This window comes from Nannospalax galili, unplaced genomic scaffold (assembly GCF_000622305.1).
Source record: "Nannospalax galili isolate Female #2095 unplaced genomic scaffold, S.galili_v1.0 scaffold533, whole genome shotgun sequence".
Classification (NCBI taxonomy): domain Eukaryota; kingdom Metazoa; phylum Chordata; class Mammalia; order Rodentia; family Spalacidae; genus Nannospalax; species Nannospalax galili.
This window is the reverse complement of record NW_008333774.1, coordinates 233652-255564: the sequence shown is the minus strand read 5'-3', so window position 1 is coordinate 255564 and position 21913 is coordinate 233652. Positions and strand designations below refer to the sequence as shown.

General features: G+C 41.8%; 1 protein-coding gene and 1 gene segment (V, D, J or C); both read right to left on the bottom strand.

Annotated features, from left to right (window-relative positions):
• Window positions 1–1087: 1087 nt before the first annotated feature.
• Window positions 1088–21913, bottom strand: part of LOC103730193 — a 148530-nt gene continuing 127704 nt past the window's right edge. Inside the window, 2 exon segments of the V gene segment in view lie at window positions 1088–1525; window positions 3046–3075. Of these exon segments, the coding sequence occupies window positions 1206–1525; window positions 3046–3075 (350 nt within the window).
• The window catches only part of LOC103730176 (immunoglobulin lambda-1 light chain-like), a 178692-nt gene continuing 166958 nt past the window's right edge, over window positions 10180–21913 (bottom strand). Inside the window, exons 3-4 of one of the 2 annotated variants that reach the window (XM_029561233.1) lie at window positions 11808–11843; window positions 10180–10617 (exon numbers count right to left, since the gene is read on the bottom strand). In XM_029561233.1, the coding sequence (XP_029417093.1) occupies window positions 10298–10617; window positions 11808–11843 (356 nt within the window). In that variant the 3' untranslated portion in view covers window positions 10180–10297. Of the gene's footprint in view, window positions 10618–11807; window positions 11846–21913 lie in introns of both variants that reach the window. The other variant, XM_029561232.1, reaches the window with a different exon arrangement.

The window sequence follows — 21913 nt, the reverse complement described above, 5'->3', positions numbered from 1 at the left end:
TAAGTCACAGATGTTACCCCCATGAACTACCGTCAGATGGTGTATGACACTAGCTTAGCAGCTGGGATTTGGGTTCCTGTGGCTGAGCTTGAGTGCTGTGTGGGCACTTCTTTGTTTACAATATTATTATTACTATTATTATTACTGTTATTATTATCATTAGGTTAACTACCTCTTCCTTTAGGCTCTGTCTCTGGGCTGGTTCTTCAAGGAGCTATGGTGCAGACCCTTGTTATGAGTCCATAAATCCTGAGAAATATGACACTGTATTGTTAGACAAGGCTTGTGTCACTGAGGGATAAAAGTTTTCCACTTTTAGAGGCCTATGGGAACCTCAAGCTATGGGCACACCATGAATTGTTGAGCTCTGGGTCAGTGAAAGTGAGATCTGGTGAGATGGGGACACTAGGGGCAACCTGGTCCTCTGCAAATGTGCCTGGATATGTATCTATGGCTGGAGCCCCCATGGCATGTTCTCCCTGTTCTGATGTTGTATGACCCATTCCCAACTTTAGTCCTCTAGATTGTTGACAGTCTTCTACAGTCATCATTGAATTCCTTAATTATATTTGGGGTAGAATTAATTTTATTTCTGCTCAGACTTAACAAAGATTTTAGTCAAATCAGTGTTGGCCATGACAGTAGTACAGCCTTCACACAAGTCACATATACTCTATCCTTACCCTATTTTTCTTCTCAGAATTCGTTATGATCAACTTTTCAGTCCCCTGCTACTAGTCATCAGATGAACATGAAGGAAGGTGGTGTCTCAGAATTGTCCCTTTCATCAGTTGCAACTCTAAAACAAGAGCATAAAGTAGACACCAACAGAGTCTTAGAAATGGGAATGAAACATAGCTAAGTCTACCGAAGAGTAAAATGAAGGAAGAAATTGCAGGATATGGTCAGAGACGCCAACAGAGAGCTGGTTAAATTGTACCTGTTTGATGAAGGAGGCTCCTGGCTTGGCAATCCACGTTATGACCCCCCCCCACCCACACACACTTACAAGGTGCCAGGAATACCCAGAAATCCCAAAGTGCTTAGAAATGAAATGCACATAAAATAAATGAGATAGAGCAGGATATATGATTGAAAATATTTTATTGAGTATTTGATGAGTGCAGGGATTAGGGCTGGGGCAGGGAAGGGGTACTTGGGTGTACTGCTGGTCCCATCTGTAGATGGGATGAGGGTTGGGGAACCTAGGAACACTCTGCAGCAGACACACTCTTCTCCACCTTGTTCCCTTCGTGAGTGACCTGGCAGGTGTATGTTTTTCCAGATTTCCACTCGTTCGCTGTCAGTGTCAGGTAGCTACTAGCCATGTACTTGCTGTTGTTCTGTTTGGAGGGCTGCGTGGTCTCTATACCCTGGTTGACAGCTGTGCCGTCAGCCTTCCAGGCCACTGTCACAGCACCTGGATAGAAGTCACTTATCAAACATACCACTGTGGCCTTGTTAGAGCTTTGTTCCTCAGGGGAAGGTGGGAACAGCGTGAGCGTGGGCTTAGCCTGGGGCTGACCTGTGGAGTAGAGGAAAGGAAGGAGGTCAGAGGCCTGGTCACCACAAAGGAATCCCTAAGCAGCGTGTGGAAGAGTCCTTCATTTCAGGAACTGTGTGTGAACATTCAGAGCACAGAAGATGTACTCCCTCTGTACCTAAGAATTGTGCACCTGGACACTTGTACATCTCTCCTGATACCTCCCTAGACCTTGGCCTCCCACATAGACATATGACCTCCACTTTCCTGTCCCTGCCCCTTTTATCAGCTCTTTAGGCATGTCTACAGTCTGTCTCTTTCACTCTGCAAACATTTCTGACATGAAACCTGTGCTCTAACAAGCCTGAACTTTGATTTTAGGAGTAGTTTTTTAATCCAAATCTGTGTCTCCTGGAGCCTCTGTAGTGGAGCCAGGACCTCTGCTCATCAAACTGTATGTCTGCCTGTCCTCAGTCATCTCATTCTGCAGAATGGAGGGAAGGTACACTTTCTTGAGTTCTCTAGTTTTTATGCATTAGGATCAGCTGTATGTGAACTCAAGTGCTCAGTCTTCTAAGCAGTGTGTCTTAGACAGACCCTTGAGCTCATCTCCAAAAAGCATTCATCAGTCTCCTGTCTTTTGTGTTCCTGTGTTCAGAGACTCCCTTCCCTTCCCTTTCTTCTGCTCACTATTTCCTGAATTTCAAATTGATTTCTGATCTGTTCATGGCTTTCCGTGGTAACTTGGGGATCCTTTTCAACTTCTGCCTATTCTGCGAAATAAATGCCAAGTTCTGCTCCCCAAGGTACCTAGCTTCTGACATGACATTTCCCAGGCTTAGCACTGAATGTTCTAGGTTTACCAAATTCAACCCCAGTCTTTCACTCTACTGACTCTTGTCTTCATTCTCCACAAGACAGGGATTCGCTTTACCCATCATAAAGTTCACCAGAAAGATAGAAAGAAGCCCATAGGGAATGGTAAGAGAGCACTTATCAAAGAGCTGCACTCAATATAATGCTGTATAGTTAAGCATTAGTAGTTCATCTGCTTCTAACCCCCATCTTTGAAGGCAGAGTCAATCATCTGAGGCAAGATTGATAGGGGCAAGAGACAAGTTCCCCAGTCATGCTTCATCGTAAAGCTGTATATCAACTAAGAGATAATCCAGAATATAGCACAGAAACAGCAGATACCAGATAATCATCCCAAACCTTGGAGGTTACAACAGAGGAGGGGGAAGGAATCATTCACCTACTACGGTCAGTTTGGTTCCTTTGCCGAACACCCAGCACTGTGATACAGTCTCATGCAAAAATCCCTCCCTGCCCACCACCCCTGAGCTCAGATCATATCCATTAGAATCTGAAGGTGGCTACTTCTGCTCTGATGGCCCTTCCTATAAGATCTCCCATCTCCCCTAAGCCCAAAGCAGAAGGCAAGCTGTTCAATCCTTATGTCTGAATAGAACACATGAGAAAATTGTCCTAGAGAGAGAAAACAGACATTCCCAAGACAGCAGGAAGTAAACAGACTGGAAAATATCATTAAAACCACTTACCTATGATGGTGAGCCGAGTTCCATCGCCAAAACCACAGTGATTGAGGCGCTAACTAAAACCTGTGTGGCCAACACCTGCTTCTGCCCCTTGGGGGCAAGGCTAGAACAGAAACTAGCTGACTGTGATGGGTGGGGCTGTGTCCTCAGATCAAACAGGTGGATGGTCACCACTCCCAGGCCTCTCCCTGTCACAGGCAGATACCTCCATGACTATTCCCACCCCATGCTTCTATCTGATACTATCTGTGCTGACAGCTGTATAGACACGGGAAGTCCTTAGCAAATCCTGACTGACTTACCCTCTCAGGTTTCTTTGTTGTGTCATAGAGACCTGTGTCTCTTGACCTTATTTCAAAGCCTCTGAAATTCTTCCCCACAAGTTTATATAGCCTAATCAGCTCCTTCTTTGGACCCAGGAATACTGAGTCATTCCAGACTTAAGATGGTTCCGTATGGAAAATTCTGTTTGCATTTCAACCTATGGAGATTTATCTCAGTTACAATTCTCACTCATGGTTTCTCAGCATATGGGATGTGTCCATCACTCCATTCACCTACCCTTTATGCATGTACACCTACATACATACATACATTCAACAATTGCCACAAAGCAGCCATCTAATTGTTTTTCCTGTTGGAACAGGGTAGGATTTCCGTCTTTCACCTTCACAACTTTTAATGGCAAAGCCACACAGAACCTCATCTCCGTCAGCTTTCTAGTCTCTCACAGCACCTGGCATCCCTCAAACAGACCTGCCTTTCTGCTCACTCTCTTCTACATGGTGATGAAACTGCCTGCATTCCTCTTTCCCTAGATTTCCTTTTCCCTGGTCCACACAGGGAAGTTGATTCTTAGTTTACCTAGCACCTACCCTGTCCTCTTCTAACTCTTTCTGCATTGGGCCTACTCTGTGAATTTACTCTTTAAACCCAAAATCGTCCAGGATCTCAGATCTCAGTGTCCAGATATACCTTTTCTTTTTAGTTCCAGATTCATGTATGGTATTTCTACTTGAATGTTCTACAGGATCCTCAAACTCAATAAGACCCAACAACTCACTTCTATGAAAGCTTGATCCTAGTGTGAAGTGATCCCAGAATGATTTCCTCTCATTGATCCAACATGTTTCTCATTATTCTGTACAATACAGCATGAATTAAAATACTCAAAAGAAAAACACAAAGCACTCAAGTTAAACTCTAAAAGTTCGTTATGGCAACAATAAACATGTTTTGCTCACGTCTAAATTTATCTCCATGTTATTTACATTGGAAGATGTATTGTGACTACCGTGTTTATTTTTCCTTTTCTTTCTTTTAAAAATGTTTTATTGGTGACTTAAGACTTTCATGCTATGCATCTTTTGTTTAATGGATAAGTGCATTAAAATGTAACTGACAGTGAAAGTGCAAAACCGAACGCAAAGCTTCATGGTTTCATAGTAGCCAAGATAACTGTATAGAAGTTCACAGAGATGTACAGAATTTTGGAATGGGCCAGTGTTTGTTTGAGTACCTGTGCTAATCTACCTGTGTGATGCATTTATTTGTAAGTTCATTATACTACAGTGATTTTTGTGAAATAAAAAGATAAAACACAACCATAGCAATAGGTACATAGAGAAAGCTGACACAAAATTTATTTTAATGAGATTTATTATAGTGAAAGGGTCTCAAAGCCTTGCTCAGGCCTGAAGATGGGAGGCAGAGTATTAAAAAATTGTTTGATGGGATCATAAAGAAAGAGAGAAGAGTCCCTTTAAATCCCAGAGAGATGCTTAATCAAGAAGAAGAATGAGAGAGAGATAGGATGAGAGAGGGGAGGGAGAGAGAGAGAGAGAGAGAGAGAGAGAGAGAGAGAGAGAGACTGTGAGAGAGGGACTATGAGAGAGAGACTATGAGAGAGGGATGGCATAATCCCCTGAGGAATCTTGGACTGATTCCCCAGCAGACTCCCTGAGGAGTGTCAGGCTAATCCTCTTAGAACAAATGGAGGGCTTGACTTTATACAACTTTTAAGGCTGGAGGGGGATATCACTTCATGTGATTTAGTTCAGCACAGCATATGTTTCAAGGAGCATGGAGGAGCCAGGTACCATAAATTGAAAGCTGTCAAGTCATACCGCAGACTGCTTCTTAAATCTGGGTCCCAAAGAGAGCTATAGGGAACGCGAGACCTGATTCAGGCTATGGGCTCTGGCCTAAAGAATCTTTATTCTAACAATGTTTATTTCCTCTAACAATGCAGCTTTTAGCCTTGATTTTTTTTAAAAAAGTCTCATTCTGCAGTGGGCAATGTCTGTCCAAGGATGCGTAACTTGTCAAGATGCTAAGAATAAGTGACTTCTAAGTGTTTGGCCCCATAGTACATTTATCCTCCCTGAGGCCCAGGAAATACTGTAGAAAAGGGGGTCGAACTGTGAGAACTGAAGGATATTGTTACAACATAAGGAAATAGACTTTCGGCTGGGCATGGTAAACACATGCCTTTAATCCCAGCAGTCAGGAGGCAATGGTAGATCTCTGTGTGACCAAGCAAGGCCAGTCTGGGCTCCATAGCATGCCAGCTTGGGCTACAGGAAGACCTTGTCTCCAAAAGACCAGAAAAAAAGTTTCCTCAGGAATCTCCTGTGGGTAAAATAAATGACTGAGGACTTGGGGACATGGCGCGTGTGAACTTGTCTCCTTGGAGAAAGATTTAAAATTTATCAGATGAAATTCTGAAGGGGCAGACCTTGCCATAGATATTTGGAGCAAATGCAACTACAGTACTGTGCAGGGGAGCATGCCTTGGCAGGACTTCTTAGATATGGATCTTTAAATTTAAACCCTACCCTTGTGTCAGGACCATGAAGACAGACTTGAGGTCATCTACAGATCTCTTCGTCCTTCTTCCCAGTGTGTGCCATATTGATTTTTCTTTGATTGTATATATATATTATATATTATATATATTTAAAATTATTCTACAGTAGAGTGATTAAAAGAAGAGTTGATTTCCCCTTTCTCTACGTCCTCACCAGCATTTGTTCTTTGTTTTTTGGGTTGTTGCAATTCTGGGGAGTAAGATGAAATCACAAAATGATTTTAATCTGCATTTCCATGGTATTAAAAGATATTGGAGATTTTTTTAAGCATTTCTCATTTGAGTTTCATCTTTGCAGAACTCCCAGTTCAGCTCTTTGACTGACTTTTTAAGTGTGTTGGGTTTTTTTTTTTTTTGAGTTCTTTATATACTCAAGTTACTAATCGTCTGTCACAGGTAAAATTTTTCCTGTTCTGTAGCTTTCCTCTTATGCACATGATCCCGTCCTCTGACGTTTCATATGGTCCCATTTGTCTGCAGTTGGACTCAATGCTTGTGCTATAGATTCTGTTCATAAAGTCCTTTCCTGTGCCTATACATTCCAATGTATTCCCTACTTTCCTCTCTATCAGATTCAGGGTGTTAGATCTTACATTGAGGTTCTTGATCCAACTGGAGGTGAACCTTGTGTGTGATGAGAGACAGAGATTCAATTTCATTCTACATGCTACTGTCCAGTTTGTCTAGCACCATTTCTTGGACATGCTGTCTTTTCCACAGCATGTATTCTTGCTCCTTTGTCTAAGTCCTGGTGACTGTAAACACATGGATTTAAATCTGGGTCCTCAGTTCTGTCCCCCTGCTTCAACGTGTCTGTTTTGATGTTAGTACTATGCAGGTTCTATTACTATAGCTCTGTAGAATAATTTGTGATCTGGGATTCTTATGCCTCCAGAAGCTCTTTATTGTTCAAGATTATTTTGGCTATCCTGGATTTTTGTGTTTCCATATGAAACAAGATTATTTTCTTCAATTTCAGTGCAGAACTGTGTTGAAAATTTAATGGGTATTGCATTGGAATTTTAGAATGATTTTGGTAGGATGGCCATTTTCACATTACTAATCGTAATGAGCCATGAACAGAATAGATATTTCTGTTTTCTTGTGTCTTTTCCAATGTCTTAATGTCTTAAAATTTTTGCTGTGCAAGATCTTCACTTCCCTTCTTATATTTATTCCAAGTTATTTTATTGATTTTGTGGCTATTGTGATTGGAATATTTCATTGATTTTTTTCTTGGTATGCTTTTTGTTGGTATACAGGAAGGTTATTGATTTTTGAGTGTTAATTTTATATCCTGGAACCTATCCCTGAGACTGATATAGGGCTTTGGAATTTGAGGCGTGATAAATCACAGGGCATAGGGAATGCCGTATCACTAATTTTCTACTAATATAGTATTAAACTGGTTCTTAATGACTTATTGTTACACTCACAAGCTAAGGCATCTCTCAACTCTCCTCAGAGAAGTTTCCTGATGTAGAAAATGTGATCAACATGCAGAAACCAATGAATGGTCAATGTGCAGAAAACAAGAGGCTACAGAGTGTTTATCCTTGAATGAGACACCCATTTCGAACTTCTACCTCTCACTGGGCAGATATCATTGGGGAAGATTGTAAGAACCAGAAGTGGTGAATGACCACAAGGAATGGAGTTTTCCATTAAACCCTTATTGGGTTTAATGCTATATATTGTGTCAGTTAATCATACGAACTCAATACAATTATAACGGCGTTCTTAAATCAAGCTTACAAGCTCAGACCAGACAAAATCCCAGCATAGATGAGGGGAAGTGGGTAAGAAATCCCAACCCAACCTAAGGAACTTTTGACAACTGATTGTTGGTGGGAGGGGCAGAGCCAGCTTCTTTCAAGGATGGGACTCTTTGTAGGTTAACTAGGCTTCAGTGGATGGACCCACACTGAAGGGCATTTGAGAACACAAATGAGACCCTGTAGACTTTATTATTTATAATATGGGTCATTAAATTTAGCAAGGGGCAGTAAGGGGAGGTGTGGGAAATTGAACAGATCTAAATGTCATTTCATTATGTTGTCTGAAACTAAAGAATTCAATAAAAAAAGAAAGACTTGAAAGGCTGTGGTGCAAGCCTGTTGTCAGAGTGCCAAGCAGGATGAATCAGGAAGATCTTGAATTCTCGTTCATTATGGATGTCACAGAAAGAAATATTCCTTAAAAATAAAAAAATTCTTTCTTCAGTGTTTTAAATTTTTCAATATCAAGGTTTTAAAGTTTTCATTTTCGAGGTTATTCACTTGTTTGTCTGGGTTTGATCCTGTATATTGTGAAATTATTTTTGAAGATATTACGAATGTTCCTGTTTTCCAGGTTTAATTTCAAAGCATTTGTATACAGGAAAGTTACTGATTTTTATGATGATTTTGTGTCCTGGAACCTGACTGAAAGTGTTTTTCCATTCTGTGTTTTCTGATGGCATCTTTAGATTTTCTTATGGATACAAGTAAATCACATCAGCATAATGCACAGACACTTGCACACCGTGTTCATTTCAGAACTATTCCTAGAAAGAGTGGGGTTTTTTGGTTTTCCAGGGGTCTCACTATGTAGCACTGGGTGACCTGGAGCTCACTATGTATACCAGGTTAGCCTCAGATTAACAGAGATCCACCTGACTTTGCCTGGGAATAAAAGACTACCAATGCACACGGCTCAAGACTATTCATAATAGCCAGGTTATAAAATTAGCCCACATACCCAATCAATGGATAAAGAAAATGTGTTGTTTGTCCATAATGGATATTTATCCATCCATAGGGAAGAATAAAATGATGAACTTTTCAGGAATATGGGAAAGGAGAGGATATCCAAAGGATTCCAAATATATGGTATATTTGAATGAAAATATCCCTATGGAACTCATTTCTATGTACAAAAGATAAAACCGTAAAATAAAAATGAAAACTAACATAAAAGATTAAGTTTTGAAGATGTAGCAAGCCTTTGAATTCAATACCAGGCACCGAAAACAATTATTTAGTGATGGGTTGATGGAAAGGCATCTTTACTTTGCCTCTGTCCTAACATTTTTAGCTCAATGTTCTCAGCAATTAAGAGTCACAGCAAAATGATGAGGAGTTGTTCCTCTATGTAGCATATTGGGTAGAGCCTGGCGTAGCACCCAGCAGGGGCATTGAGAGGAACAAGAGCAGAGTCCCTCACTTCTGCTTTAAGTCACAGATGTTACTCCACGAACCACAGAGATGCCGTATGACACAGCATCTGCTAAGCTAATTACAAGCTGGGGTTGAGCTCCTGTGGCTGAAGTCAAGCATTAGGCTGCCCCTTCCTTGTTTGCAGCATTGCTTTGGAAACTCCCTTTTCAGACTTCACCTCTGGGCTGGTTGTTCAACAAGGAGCTACGGTGTGGACACTTGCCATGAGTCCATAAATCCTGAGAAATATGGCACAAGGCCTGTGTCACTGACAGATAAAAGTTGTCCACACTCAGGGGCCTATGGTAACCTCAAGCCATAGGTGCACCCTGAGTTGTTGAGCTTTGAATCAGGGAAGCAGTGAGATCTGGTGGGGTGGGGAGACCTGGGACAACCTTGTCCTCTCCAAGTGCACCTGGATATTTAACTATGCCTGGAGCCCTCAGGGCAGTCACTCTGCACTAATGTTGTATGACCCATCCCCAACACTAGCTCTGCAGTGGACCCTTGACAGTCTTCTACAGTCATCATTGAATTCCTTAATTATATTTGGGGTAGAATTCATTTTACTTCTGCCCAGGCTTAACAAAGCTTTTACTCAAATCAGTGTTGGCCATAACAATAGTACAATTTTCACCCAAATCACATATACTCCGTCTTTACTTCACAAATACTTCCTAGTATTTATTATGATCAACTTTCCAGCCACCTGCTACTTCTCATCTGACTTACACAATAGGAACATGTAATCACACTAGAATTTTCCCTGTCTCCGAATTGCAACTCTAAAACAAGCATAGAACGCAATTCCCAATAGAACCTTAGAAATGGTAGTGATGCATAACCACGTCTATTGAAGAGCGTAATTAAGTGAGCAATTGTGTGATGTGGTCAGAAATCCAGCAGACAGCTAGGAAAATTGCGTTTGTGTGAACAAGCAAGCTACATGTGTTATCCCTGTTATGAATCTGCTTACAACCACAAGGTTGTAGGACTCCCCCCACATATTACCCTGAAATCTCAGGGTGGTTAGAAATGAAATGCACATAAAAACAAATGAGATAAAGCACATATGATTGAAAATATTTTATTGAGTATTTGATGACTGCAGGGATTAGGGCTGGGGTAGGGAAGGGGTACTTGGGTGTACTGCTGGTCCCATCTGTAGATGGGATGAGGGTTGGAGAACCTAGGAACACTCTGCAGCAGACACACTCTTCTCCACCTTGTTCCCTTCGTGAGTGACCTGGCAGGTGTATGTTTTTCCAGATTTCCACTCGTTCGCTGTCAGTGTCAGGTAGCTACTAGCCATGTACTTGCTGTTGTTCTGTTTGGAGGGCTGCGTGGTCTCTATACCCTGGTTGACAGCTGTGCCGTCAGCCTTCCAGGCCACTGTCACAGCACCTGGATAGAAGTCACTTATCAAACATACCACTGTGGCCTTGTTAGAGCTTTGTTCCTCAGGGGAAGGTGGGAACAGCGTGAGCGTGGGCTTAGCCTGGGGCTGACCTGTGGAGTAGAGGAAAGGAAGGAGGTCAGAGGCCTGGTCACCACAAAGGAATCCCTAAGCAGCGTGTGGAAGAGTCCTTCATTTCAGGAACTGTGTGTGAACATTCAGAGCACAGAAGATGTACTCCCTCTGTACCTAAGAATTGTGCACCTGGACACTTGTACATCTCTCCTGATACCTCCCTGGACCTTGGCCTCCCACATAGACATATGACCTCCACTTTCCTGTCCCTGTCCCTTTTATCAGCTCTTTAGGCATGTCTACAGTCTGTCTCTTTCACTCTGCAAACATTTCTGACATGAAACCTGTGCTCTAACAAGCCTGAACTTTGATTTTAGGAGTAGTTTTTTAATCCAAATCTGTGTCTCCTGGAGCCTCTGTAGTGGAGCCAGGACCTCTGCTCATCAAACTGTATGTCTGCCTGTCCTCAGTCATCTCATTCTGCAGAATGGAGGGAAGGTACACTCTCTTGAGTTCTCTAGTTTTTATGCATTGGGGCCTCCTCTCTATGAACTCAGGTACTCAGTCTTCTACTCAGTGTGTTTTAGAGAGAAAAGGGAACCCCCCTCCCTGAAACATTCATCGCTCTTTCTTCTCTTGCCTTCCTGTGTTTGCAGCCGTACTTCCCTTCACTCTCCCAATAAGCTTCCTGAGCTGTAGGTCGATTTCTGACGTTCATGGCTTTCCATGGCATCTCGGGGATGCTTTCTACCTTCTGCTTGTTTTGGAAAATGCATCCCAAGTTCTGCTACCCAGGGGACCTGGCCTCTGGCATGATGTTTCCAAGGTTTAGTGCTGAATATTCTGTTTTCCTAATTCAACCTGACTCTCTTCCTCCAGTATGTTTTGGCTTCCATTCCCATAAGACCATGATTCATTTTACCCCTTGTAAAGTTCACCAGAAAGACAGAAGCCCATAGAAGATGGCAAAGGACTTATTAAAGAGCTGCACACATACAATACAAAGATAGATAGTTAAGCATTGGTAGCACCTCTGCTTTGGAACCCCATCGTTATAGGGCACCAGCTGAGACAAGACAGGGAGAGGCCAGAATTCAGTTCCCAAAGTCAGGTTTCCACAGAAAGCTGAATAACCACTAAGAGATAATCCAGAATATGGCACAGAGACAGCAGATAATCACCCCAAACCTTGGAGGTAACAGTAAAGGAGAGCAAAAGAATCACTCACCTATGACGGTCAGTCTGGTTCCTCCGCCGAACACATAACACTGTGTTACAGTCTCATGCAAAAACCCCTCCCTGTCTACCACCTCTCAGATCAGGTCATATCTATTAGACTCTGAAGGTGGCTACTTCTGCTCTAGTGACCCTTCCTACAGATTACCACAAGACTTCCCATCTCCCCCAGCCTCAAAGCAGAAGTCAAAGTATTTAGTCCTTATGTCTGAGGACAGCACAGGACAAAAATCTCCCAGAGAGAGAAAAAACAACCTTCCCAAGACAGCAGGAAACAAGCAGACTGGGAAATATTATTAAAACCACTGACCTAGGATGGTTATCTTTGTCCCAGAACCAAAAACATAACATGGTGCCTGAGGCTCTAACCCAAACCCGTGGGGGCAGCACCTGGTCCTGCCCTCTGTAAGCAAGGCTGGAACAAAATCTAGCTGGCTGTGATGGGTGGGGCTCTGCCCTCAGCTCAGCCCAGGTGGATGGCCAACACCCCAGGACTCTCTATGTAACAGGCAGACAGCTCCGTAGCTTTTGTCCCACCCCGTGCTCCCCTCCCAGATACTATCTGTGCTTAGAGCTATAATAGGTTCAGTGAGTGCTAAGCAGTTCCTGACTGACTTTGCCTCTCTGTTGTTTTTGGCATGTGACATAGAGACCTATATCTTTGGCCTCATTGCAAAACCTCTGAAATTCATCTACACAAGTTTGTGTAGTACAGTCTAATCAGCCTCCTCTTTGGATCCAGGTATACGGGGTCATTTGTGATTTAAGATTCTTCCACATGGAAAATTCTAGTTGCATTCCTACCTATGGAGATATAGCTTAGTCCCACTTCTATGTGTGGTTTTTCAGCTTATGGTATGTGTTCATCATTCCATGTATCTACCCATCCATGTATGCATACCTACCTACATACACACATACATATAATTGCCACAAAGCAGCATCTGTTTTTTTCATGTTTAATAGGGCAGGACTACCCCGTCTTTTGCCTTAAAAGTCCATTTATTAAAACTTCCCATGCCAAAGCCACAAAGAACCTTATCTCAATAAGTTTTCTTGTCCCTCACAGCAACTGGTATCCTTCAGAGAGACTTGCTTTTCTGCTCAGTTTCCTCTCAGTGGTGATGAAACTGCCCACAGTCCTGTTCCCTTGGATTCCCTTTCTCCTTGGTCTGTACATGGCTGTTGATTCTTAGATCACTTATAGCCTGTCCTGTCCTCTTCCTACTGTTTCTACATTGGACCCACGCTATGTGCTTACTTTTCAAACCCAAAAAGGTCCAGGGTCACAGAACTGTGTCTAGACATGAGCTTTCTTTTTAGCTTCGGATTTGTGTATATTATTTCTACTTGAATTTTCTTCAGAAACCACCAGTAACTAACCACAACTAACTTTAGCCCCAGCTAAACTAATTTCCACAAAAGCTTCATCCTCTGCAGGTCTTTTCTTCACCAATTCTTTCCAATTCAGCGTGTGAAGCCATCTCAGAATGTTTTCCTCTGATTGGTCCAACATCTTTCTTCTTATTACTCGGGACAATTCAACATGCATTAAAATACTCCAAAGAAAAAGACAGAGCACCCAAGCTAAATGCTAAGAGTTCGTTGTGGCAAGATCCTTATGTTTTGTCCAAATATTAATTTATATCCCTTGATAATTTACTTACTTTGGAACATTATCTATTGAATTGTGGCTACAATATGATTTTTTCTTGTCTTTATTTAAAATTTTTTGTTTGTTCTTTAAGAATTTCATACAATGCATTTTTGTGTGATGGGTAAGTACAAAAATATGTAATTGATAGTGAAAGTATAAAACCCTAAGCAAAGCACCACGGCTTCATACTGGACACTCTAAATCTATAAACATCCACTGAGATGCATAGAAATTTAAACTGGGCCAGGGTTTGAATCACTAAGTCAATTTAGCTTTGTGATGTTTTTACCTGTATGTTCATTACAATGAAGTGGTTTTTATGAAATAAAAGATAAAACAGGTTGATAGCAGTAGATCCACAGAGAAAGCTTACACAAAATTTCTTTTAATTTGATTTATTATAATTAAAGAGCCTCACAGCCATGATCAGTCTTTAAGGTATATGGAAAGCATAGACAGAAACAATACAATTTATGGAGCTCTAAACATGATGGGGTCATAAAGAGAAGGAGAAGATTCCCTTTAAAGCTTAGAGAGATGCTTTATTACCTGTGAGAATCTAGACATAATCCTGAGGAGAGCCAGGCCAATCCCCTTAGGACAAATGAAGTATTTCACTTTTTATAACCTTTAGGGAAAAGGAGGGAAATTTCGCTTTATGTGACTTTATTCACCATAGCAATGTGACAGGGAACACGGAGAAGCCAAGTACCAGAACTTGAGAGATGTCACATCACAGCACAGTCTGCTTGTTAAATCTCTGTACTACAGGGAGGCATGACCTGATTCAGGCTGCAGGCTCTCAGCTAAAGAATTTGTATTCAGTAATGTTTATTTCCTAAACTAATGCAGCTTTCAGTCTTGGTCAAAAATGTCCCATTCTGTAGTGGGTAATGGTCAGTGCAATGATTCATAACTCGCCAAGCTTCCAAGAATGAGTGACTGCTAAGTGCTTGGCCCTAAATAGTACATTTGTGTTGTCCTCTCTGAAGCCCAGGGAACACTGTCAAAAAGGAGATGGAACTATTAGATAGAGTTGTGCTGAGGCACTGTTATCTGCATGTGACATGACTATGGCAATTATGAACACAACAGTTGTGATTGACTGGACAGGGCTTGAAAACCTGGGGGGAAATGTAAAGAAAGAAAGGAGAGTGAGATACGAGGCTAGGAAGGGGAATGTTTGAAAAGAAGAAGGGCATCTACGGTCATGGGAGCTGAGAGACGGTAGTGAGAGGCAGTCAGTCACATACAAATGTGATATTGTTAAACTCCACCGAAACAGAATTTCAGTCAGGCATGGTGGTGCACGCGTTGTATCCCAGAATTCAGGAGGCAGAGGCAGGTAGATTGCTGTGAGATTGAGTTCATCCTGGTCTACATGGCAAGTTACAGTCTAGCTGGGGCTACTTGGATATACTGTCTTTAAAAACAAAAAAAAAAGTAGAATTTTCCCTGGAATCTCCCACTGGGAAAAGAAATGTTTGAGGACTTGAGGGCACCAAGAAGAGGAACTTGTTTCCTCAGAGAAAGATTTAAAACTTATCAGAAGATCATCTGAAGGGACTGACCTTTCTGGAGATATTTGGAGCTGGTAAAACAGTGGGCAGGGGAGCACCTTGGCAGGACTTCTTAGTTACGTGTATCTCCTGCTTTCTACTTAAACCCCACCCGCCTGTCAGGACCATGAAGATGGACTTGAAGGTCATCAACAGATCTCTTTGCCCTTCTGCCTCATGTGCCCCACATTAATTTTTTTCCAGATTTTCGCAATATATATCTATATATGCACATATATAATGTATAAGAGAGGAATTATTCTGCAGCAAATTGCTTAAAAGATTTGAGTTCCCCTTTCTCACATCCTTGCTAGCATTTGCTGTTAGGGGAGATGGGATGTCTTGTGGTAACCCGCAGGAAGGGTACTAGAACAGGAGTACCCACCTTCAATTTCTAATAGATATGACCTGAACTCAAGGGTGGTAGTCAGGTTTTTATATTAGCCTGTATCACAGTGTTAGGTGTCTGGAGGAGGAACCTGAGTGACAGTCCTAGGTGAGTGATTCCTCCCCCCTTCTCTATTGTAACCTCCAAGGTTTGGGATGATTATCTGCTGTTTCTGTACTGTATTCTCGATTGTCTCTTAGTTGGTGTTCAGCTTCCTGCTGAAACCTGACTCTGGGAAGTAATTTCTTGTCTCTTACTGTCCTGCCTCAGAGAGTGCCCTATATGTAGCCCTTCATCTCTGAATCCCAGGACAGCGGTTTGAAGGCAGAACTACCAATGCTTAACTATATATCTTTATATTTTGTGCAGGTCTTTAATAAGTGCTCTGTTACCATCCCCTGTGGGTTTTTTGTTTCAGAAGAACTTTATGTGAGGTAAAATGAATTACCATCTCAAAGGGAAGACAAGACTCACTGGAGAGACTGAGGCTGAATTAGAAAAATGTAGACCATTCAGCACCAAGGCTGGGAAATGCCAAGTCAGCTGCCAGGTCCCCTGGATAGGGGAAGTTGAGACTCATTTCCCAGAACAGGCAGAGGGTAGAAAGGATCCCCAAGCCTCCATGGAAAGCCATGAACAGATCAAAATCAACCTACAACTCAGGAACTTATTTGGGAGAAGAAATGGAAGAGAGGCTGTGAACACAGGAAGGCAAAATAAGAGACTGATAAATGACTTGGGAGGTAGATGACCAGGAATCTCTAAGACACACTGCTTAGAGTACTGATCACTTGAGTTCACATATAGCTGATCCCAGTGCATAAAGTCATAGAAATAAAACCAGACGTAAACATATAAACGATTTATAATCACTTGTGACCAGATAAACAAAGTACATAGAACTCCTGCTGTTTTCCTGACACAGGGAAAAGTAAAGTGCAGAATTTCACATTATTGACAAGCGAAATGGCACAGCCCATCGTTGGTTAGAATGTGAACAGAGCCCTTCAAGCATTACTTGAAGCCACTACAAAATTTCAAAACTGTCTTCTATCTTATTGAGACATTCTATATTCAAGCATCAACTCTGTGGAGACATATATGCATTCTCTTCCCCCCTCCCAACACACAGATAAGCAGGGGGTTCTCATTATAACATCTTTTGTATGTGTTTTACTGGAAACAAACCAAATAGCCACCAATAGCAGAATGATTGAATAAACATTGATTTATCCAAACTTTGCTTATTGAGTGATTTATGAAAATATCATCGATTTATTTGGACTAAGGAAGACAATGTAAATAACAGATTATTCAGAAATATAGCTGCTGGGTAATATGTATGCAGTGAACATTATGCTTTAAATTCACACTATTCACATGTGTGTGTGTGTGTGTGTGTGCATGTGTGTGTGTGCTGAGTGCAGCAGTGGGGATGTGGTGTAAGTAAAAGTGTGTGTGCATTTTCACTGAGACATTCATATAGAACAATCCTGGAAGCACACAAACATGACAATAGCGATCTCTGGGACAGGTGGGAGATAGTAAGGGGGATACTTGTTTTTTACTTTGTCTACTTCTTTGCTTATGATGTATAGGTAACATTTATGACAAACACAAATATATAATTATATATTATTTTTGTATTAAAACTATTTTAGGGGATGAAATAGTTCTCGCAAATATTTTAATAAAGCCAGAAAAAAATAAAGCTAAAACTAAAATCAAGTGAAATCCTGCCATCCACAGACACACCAGTGAAATCTGTATTTTTGGCAGGTTCTGAAGTGCACTTGTGCATTAGGGACATCTGGGTACACAAACTTGACTAGATAAGCCTTAACTTATATTACAGAATGCATGAAATCTGGTGGGGGACTATGGGAGATAGGGGCAGGGAGATGTCTAAATATGATTAAGATAGATTATGAATGCACAAAACCAATAAAAATATGTTTTGGAAAAAAACGATGGCAAGGGAAGCATTCTCTTCATTTTCATCTTCTTAGATTATTTACCTTTTTCATCTTCTTAGATTATTTACCTTTTTAGAAATGTTTCAGAAATGCAACTTTTTACTGTTTTCATATTTATTAATGATTAATTTTGCTATATGATGATTTCGTATACATATTAATGCATTCCGATTATCCCCCACCCCATCTCTCTCCTATCCCTCTCAAGACCCCCCAGTCATCTAGGTCCATGATTTTTGGTTTTGTTTTTATAACCCATTTAGTTTTACCAGGGCCAACTGTGTGACCGTTGGATTGAAACTGTATCCATTGGCGGCTGGTGGGGATCACCATGGATTCACAATGGAAGTCAGTGATGTGAGGGACATCTGGGTACACAAACTTAACATATATGACAGAATGCATGAAATCTTGTAGGCGGCCTTTGGGAGGGTGCCAATAAGCGAAGAGATCTAAATATGATTAAGATGTATTGTACGAAATGCACAAAAATTCAATAAAAAATAATCATTAAGAAAAGAATGGGCTGTCGAGAGCCAGGCATAGTGGAGGAGGGTTTCTTGGGTCCTACTCCTCACTGCTCAATTTTTTGCTATTGATAGATTCAGAAATGCAAACTTTAATGAAATAGCTGACTTTATGTTTGACCAATCATAATAATGCCCTTCAATGAGTATTGACTTTATGCCAGCATTGTTGTTTGTTTTTGGATCTTAGCCATTCTGAGGGGTAAGATGAGGGTTTGTGTAGGATTACTTAACATGAATGTGTCATGCTGTGCTCTGCACCATCTCTTCTGTGCATTTAGATTATTTCCAGTTTTCCCTTACAGCTAAGATACTGAGCTCAATGTTCTTGATTGTAAACCTTTGGTTGCAGCTTAGAATTAATTCCTCAAGTGGAACTAAGATAAACAGTTTCTTTGATAACTCACTGCTGTTGCTACAATGGCTTCACATTTCAACCCTATAGATGGTCTGTGACAGGACTCATTCCTCTTATTAAGGGTCTGGTAATTCTCACTCTAAATCCACTCTCCAATTTCACAGAGTCTTGTCCTCTGATTACTGAGTGCATATGTGGCTCTTCCACATCCCCAGGCACAGGCTGTGCTCTGAGTTTACAACCTCTACATCATCGTCTTTGGCTTCTGACCCCGTCCTCTGATAGGACCACCCAGTTGTTAGTAGAGATAATTTATCTGAAACAAAATTCAGCATAGATCTATTGCCTTTTCCCTGATCTCAGAGCAAAAGCTGGGGCCTAGAGCCTTCGTTCCCCTAAACCTGCCCAGGAGATCCCTGCTACACTTTCTACATTGTACTCCACATAGGTAATGTTTTCTGTGAGATGCCCTATTTCTACCTAGCATTCTAGATCTGTAAGACAAGGTTGGGTTATTCATTCACAAAGAGAATGAATGCCCTCCCCCTTCATTGCTCCTAAAATGGATAATGGATCTGTCCTCACAACTGCAGTTTCCTTTTGCTTCAAAATCATTCTCATTGCAGTCCCAGGTTTGACCACAGTAACTGATTATCATAACCTTATTGAATGAAAGTTTATCCTTAGGGACAGATTAGGCCAAAATAAAACATGCCTCTCAGTATGCCTTGCTGTCTTGTTCAAAATATGAGACAGAACCGGCAATGTAACATGTTAGCGTATGTGTTAAGCATATACCAAGACCTTGGGTCCATGTCAAGAACCACCCTCCCTATATATGACCACCACAAAATCAGAGGGCATATTTGATATGGTTGTAGCATTTTTCTGCAATACTCAGATGTTGGGTTCCCCACAGATACAACCTCAGCTAAGAGTCCTTGTGTCGGGATATGGAGACCTGAGGAACATACAACCTAGGAGAGAGAAGACTGTCCCGCACCATCAGTTGGAACCTATAGACTGATGGGAATCCTGGGCAGCTGACATAATAGTGCCTATCCCCAAAGGCTAAGTAGAAGAGGTGAAAACGGATGGAAACATAGAAAGGGGGCGCAGTGGACGAGTGAGTGGAGGAAAAGGGAGGAGGAAGAAGAGCAGCATCCTGTGCAACAGTGGGCGCTATCCGTCTTTCTAGTGACTCATTTCTATTTGCCTAGAGGACTTAGGGGAGGTTTGTGAGGACTAACACTGGAGGAAGAGACTCAGCAGCCAAGATAAATAACATTACAGCATGAATAGTAAAAAATAAAGTTATGGCAAGTGAGAACACAACAGACAAAATACAAACACTGCTAACCAGAATTTCCCCAGAACCTCCTCCTGGCTGGCCTGTCTCACCACTCTCATGGGCACTACAGCTCATTTGTCCACTGCCCATTGTCTATGATTCAGAGGAATCAATACCTGTCCTCCAAGCACCGCAGACTTAATTGACTACTTCCTTACCATGCTCCTGGGCCTGCATCTTGCTCCCAAGTGCTGCCATCTCACACAGCAGACCTTAGATGTCATGGACAGACTCAGCAATAGTAATGAAAACTATTGCCTGTGTTAGGGCCTGACACTTTGGAGGCCTCACTTCCCACTGTCTTACCCTGAGCTTCATCTGCCCTCAGTGTCATGAGCACCTCTGCTATAACCAGTGGGTGGGCTTCCTGGAGGAGTCTAGCTCTCTTCTAGCTGATGGGGTCTATGTGTCCCAGGTCCCTACCCTTAGCCTGTCCCTCCAGGGCCTGTGGTTAATATTCCCTTGAGATCTGTCCCAGAGGGACATTTGCCAACTGTTCTGTTGTGGTGGAGATTCAGAGGCAAACTGCTACCCTGGGCAGCTGCCGGACTGGTGCTGTCTCTGGGGAATCTGGGTAAGACAAAGCTGACCCACATACTTCCTAGTTCCCCCAAGGATACTATGAAACTTTCCCAGGTGCCTAGAAGGGTCAATGCTATTGTCCAAATGACTTGCTATCATAAGAGTCCCTGGTGGCTTGGGCTCAGGGAACAGGGGAGAACTGGCATGGGTTGCTATACTCTGCACCCATGTTAACTGAGACCAGCCTTGCCTTGGCTAGATTGGCTTGGCCTGTTCAGCTCCTCTTTTGAGTCAGACAAGGGCCCAGCAGAGTGTGACTATACATCTCTCAGGAAAGTAACAGTGAGATCAAGTTGAGTCTGTCTACCTCTGAACCTTGTGTGTGTGTGTGTGTGTGTGTGTGTGTGTGTGTGTGTAATGAAGTGTTCTATAGGAGAAGTATTATGTGAGTTAGTGGCACCTCATGTCTCTTAGTCAGGGAGCTTAGACTCCCTGCTGGTGTCAAATGAACCTGGTTTCTTTTTGGCTCTCCTGTTACTTTAGGCTTCAGAAAATTTCCCAAGATCATCCTCCTGAAACTGCCCCTGTTTTACAAAAATAAACCTGAGAATCAAAGAAAAGGAAAGGAGGATCCAATGTCCTGTAGGAGATAGGTACACAGTGAGCCACTGTCCAGAGGTTAGCCTGCCCCATGAATTTTCCCTTTTCCTTCCATTTAGAATGCTTGTTCCCTGCTTCACAGTGAGTCAAGATTTAAGCTACATTAGGCATTGCTGGTGGTGGAGGGGGCTGGACATGTGCATTGGATTGGACTCTGTTTTGAATCACTGGACCACAATATACAGTGCAATGGAAAAGATGATAGTTTCACCCTGGCTGAGTGACTTATAGGCTATAAACATGGAATGAAGATTATGTATTCTTCCTCCTGTCAAAATTAAAAAAAAACATACTCCAGAAAATATTCTAATTTTTGATGTCATAAGGCTAAGAGATAGCATAACAGGGGTTGGGCCCTGAAGCCTGGTCCTTGTATGGCAGTGGGAAATGTTTTGCTAAAGATACTCTTCTCTAATTCCACCTGGTGTCTCAGTGCTAGATGTGTAAGAATACTTAATGACCACAGTCTGGCAAATAATAGATGTTCAGTTAAACACGGTTGCATCTGAACATGGCTGAATAGAGTTTCTGTCTGCCTTATTCATCTACTGGAGTCTTTCAGGTTCTTGACACTTTTTCTTTAGGATGTCCTTGACTGCTGATATCCAGAGAGAAATTCCTCTGGTCTAACCCACATAGAACTTCAATGAGGATCTGTCCTCTTCCTTTACAGGTGATTTTTCTGCCTCTCACAGTTTTTGAAGTGTTGGAAATTGAACACAGGGCCTCAGAAAAATAAGGTAAGTGCTATACTGCTGAGCGTCATCCTAAGCCCTTGCCACAAACATTTTATGACATTATTTTTAAATTGACAAAATATTCATATCAATTAGTGGAATGCAGTATGTTTTCCTAAGGGCTAGGTGAATTCAAATCAACTGATTATATAGGAGGAAGGCATATTGAGTAGATAGTATTAAATGATCTCAAAACATAAGATTACCTTTGGTTATAAGGTTCAGTAAAATTCCCATTTTAAAAGAAAGTATTCCCAGAAAAGTCATTCCCACACCAAATTCTCACAGTGTCATCACAGTCAGAAATACAGATCGGGCTAGATGTTCAGGGTTCTTGGGGGGGGTTTTGGACTCCCAAATTGT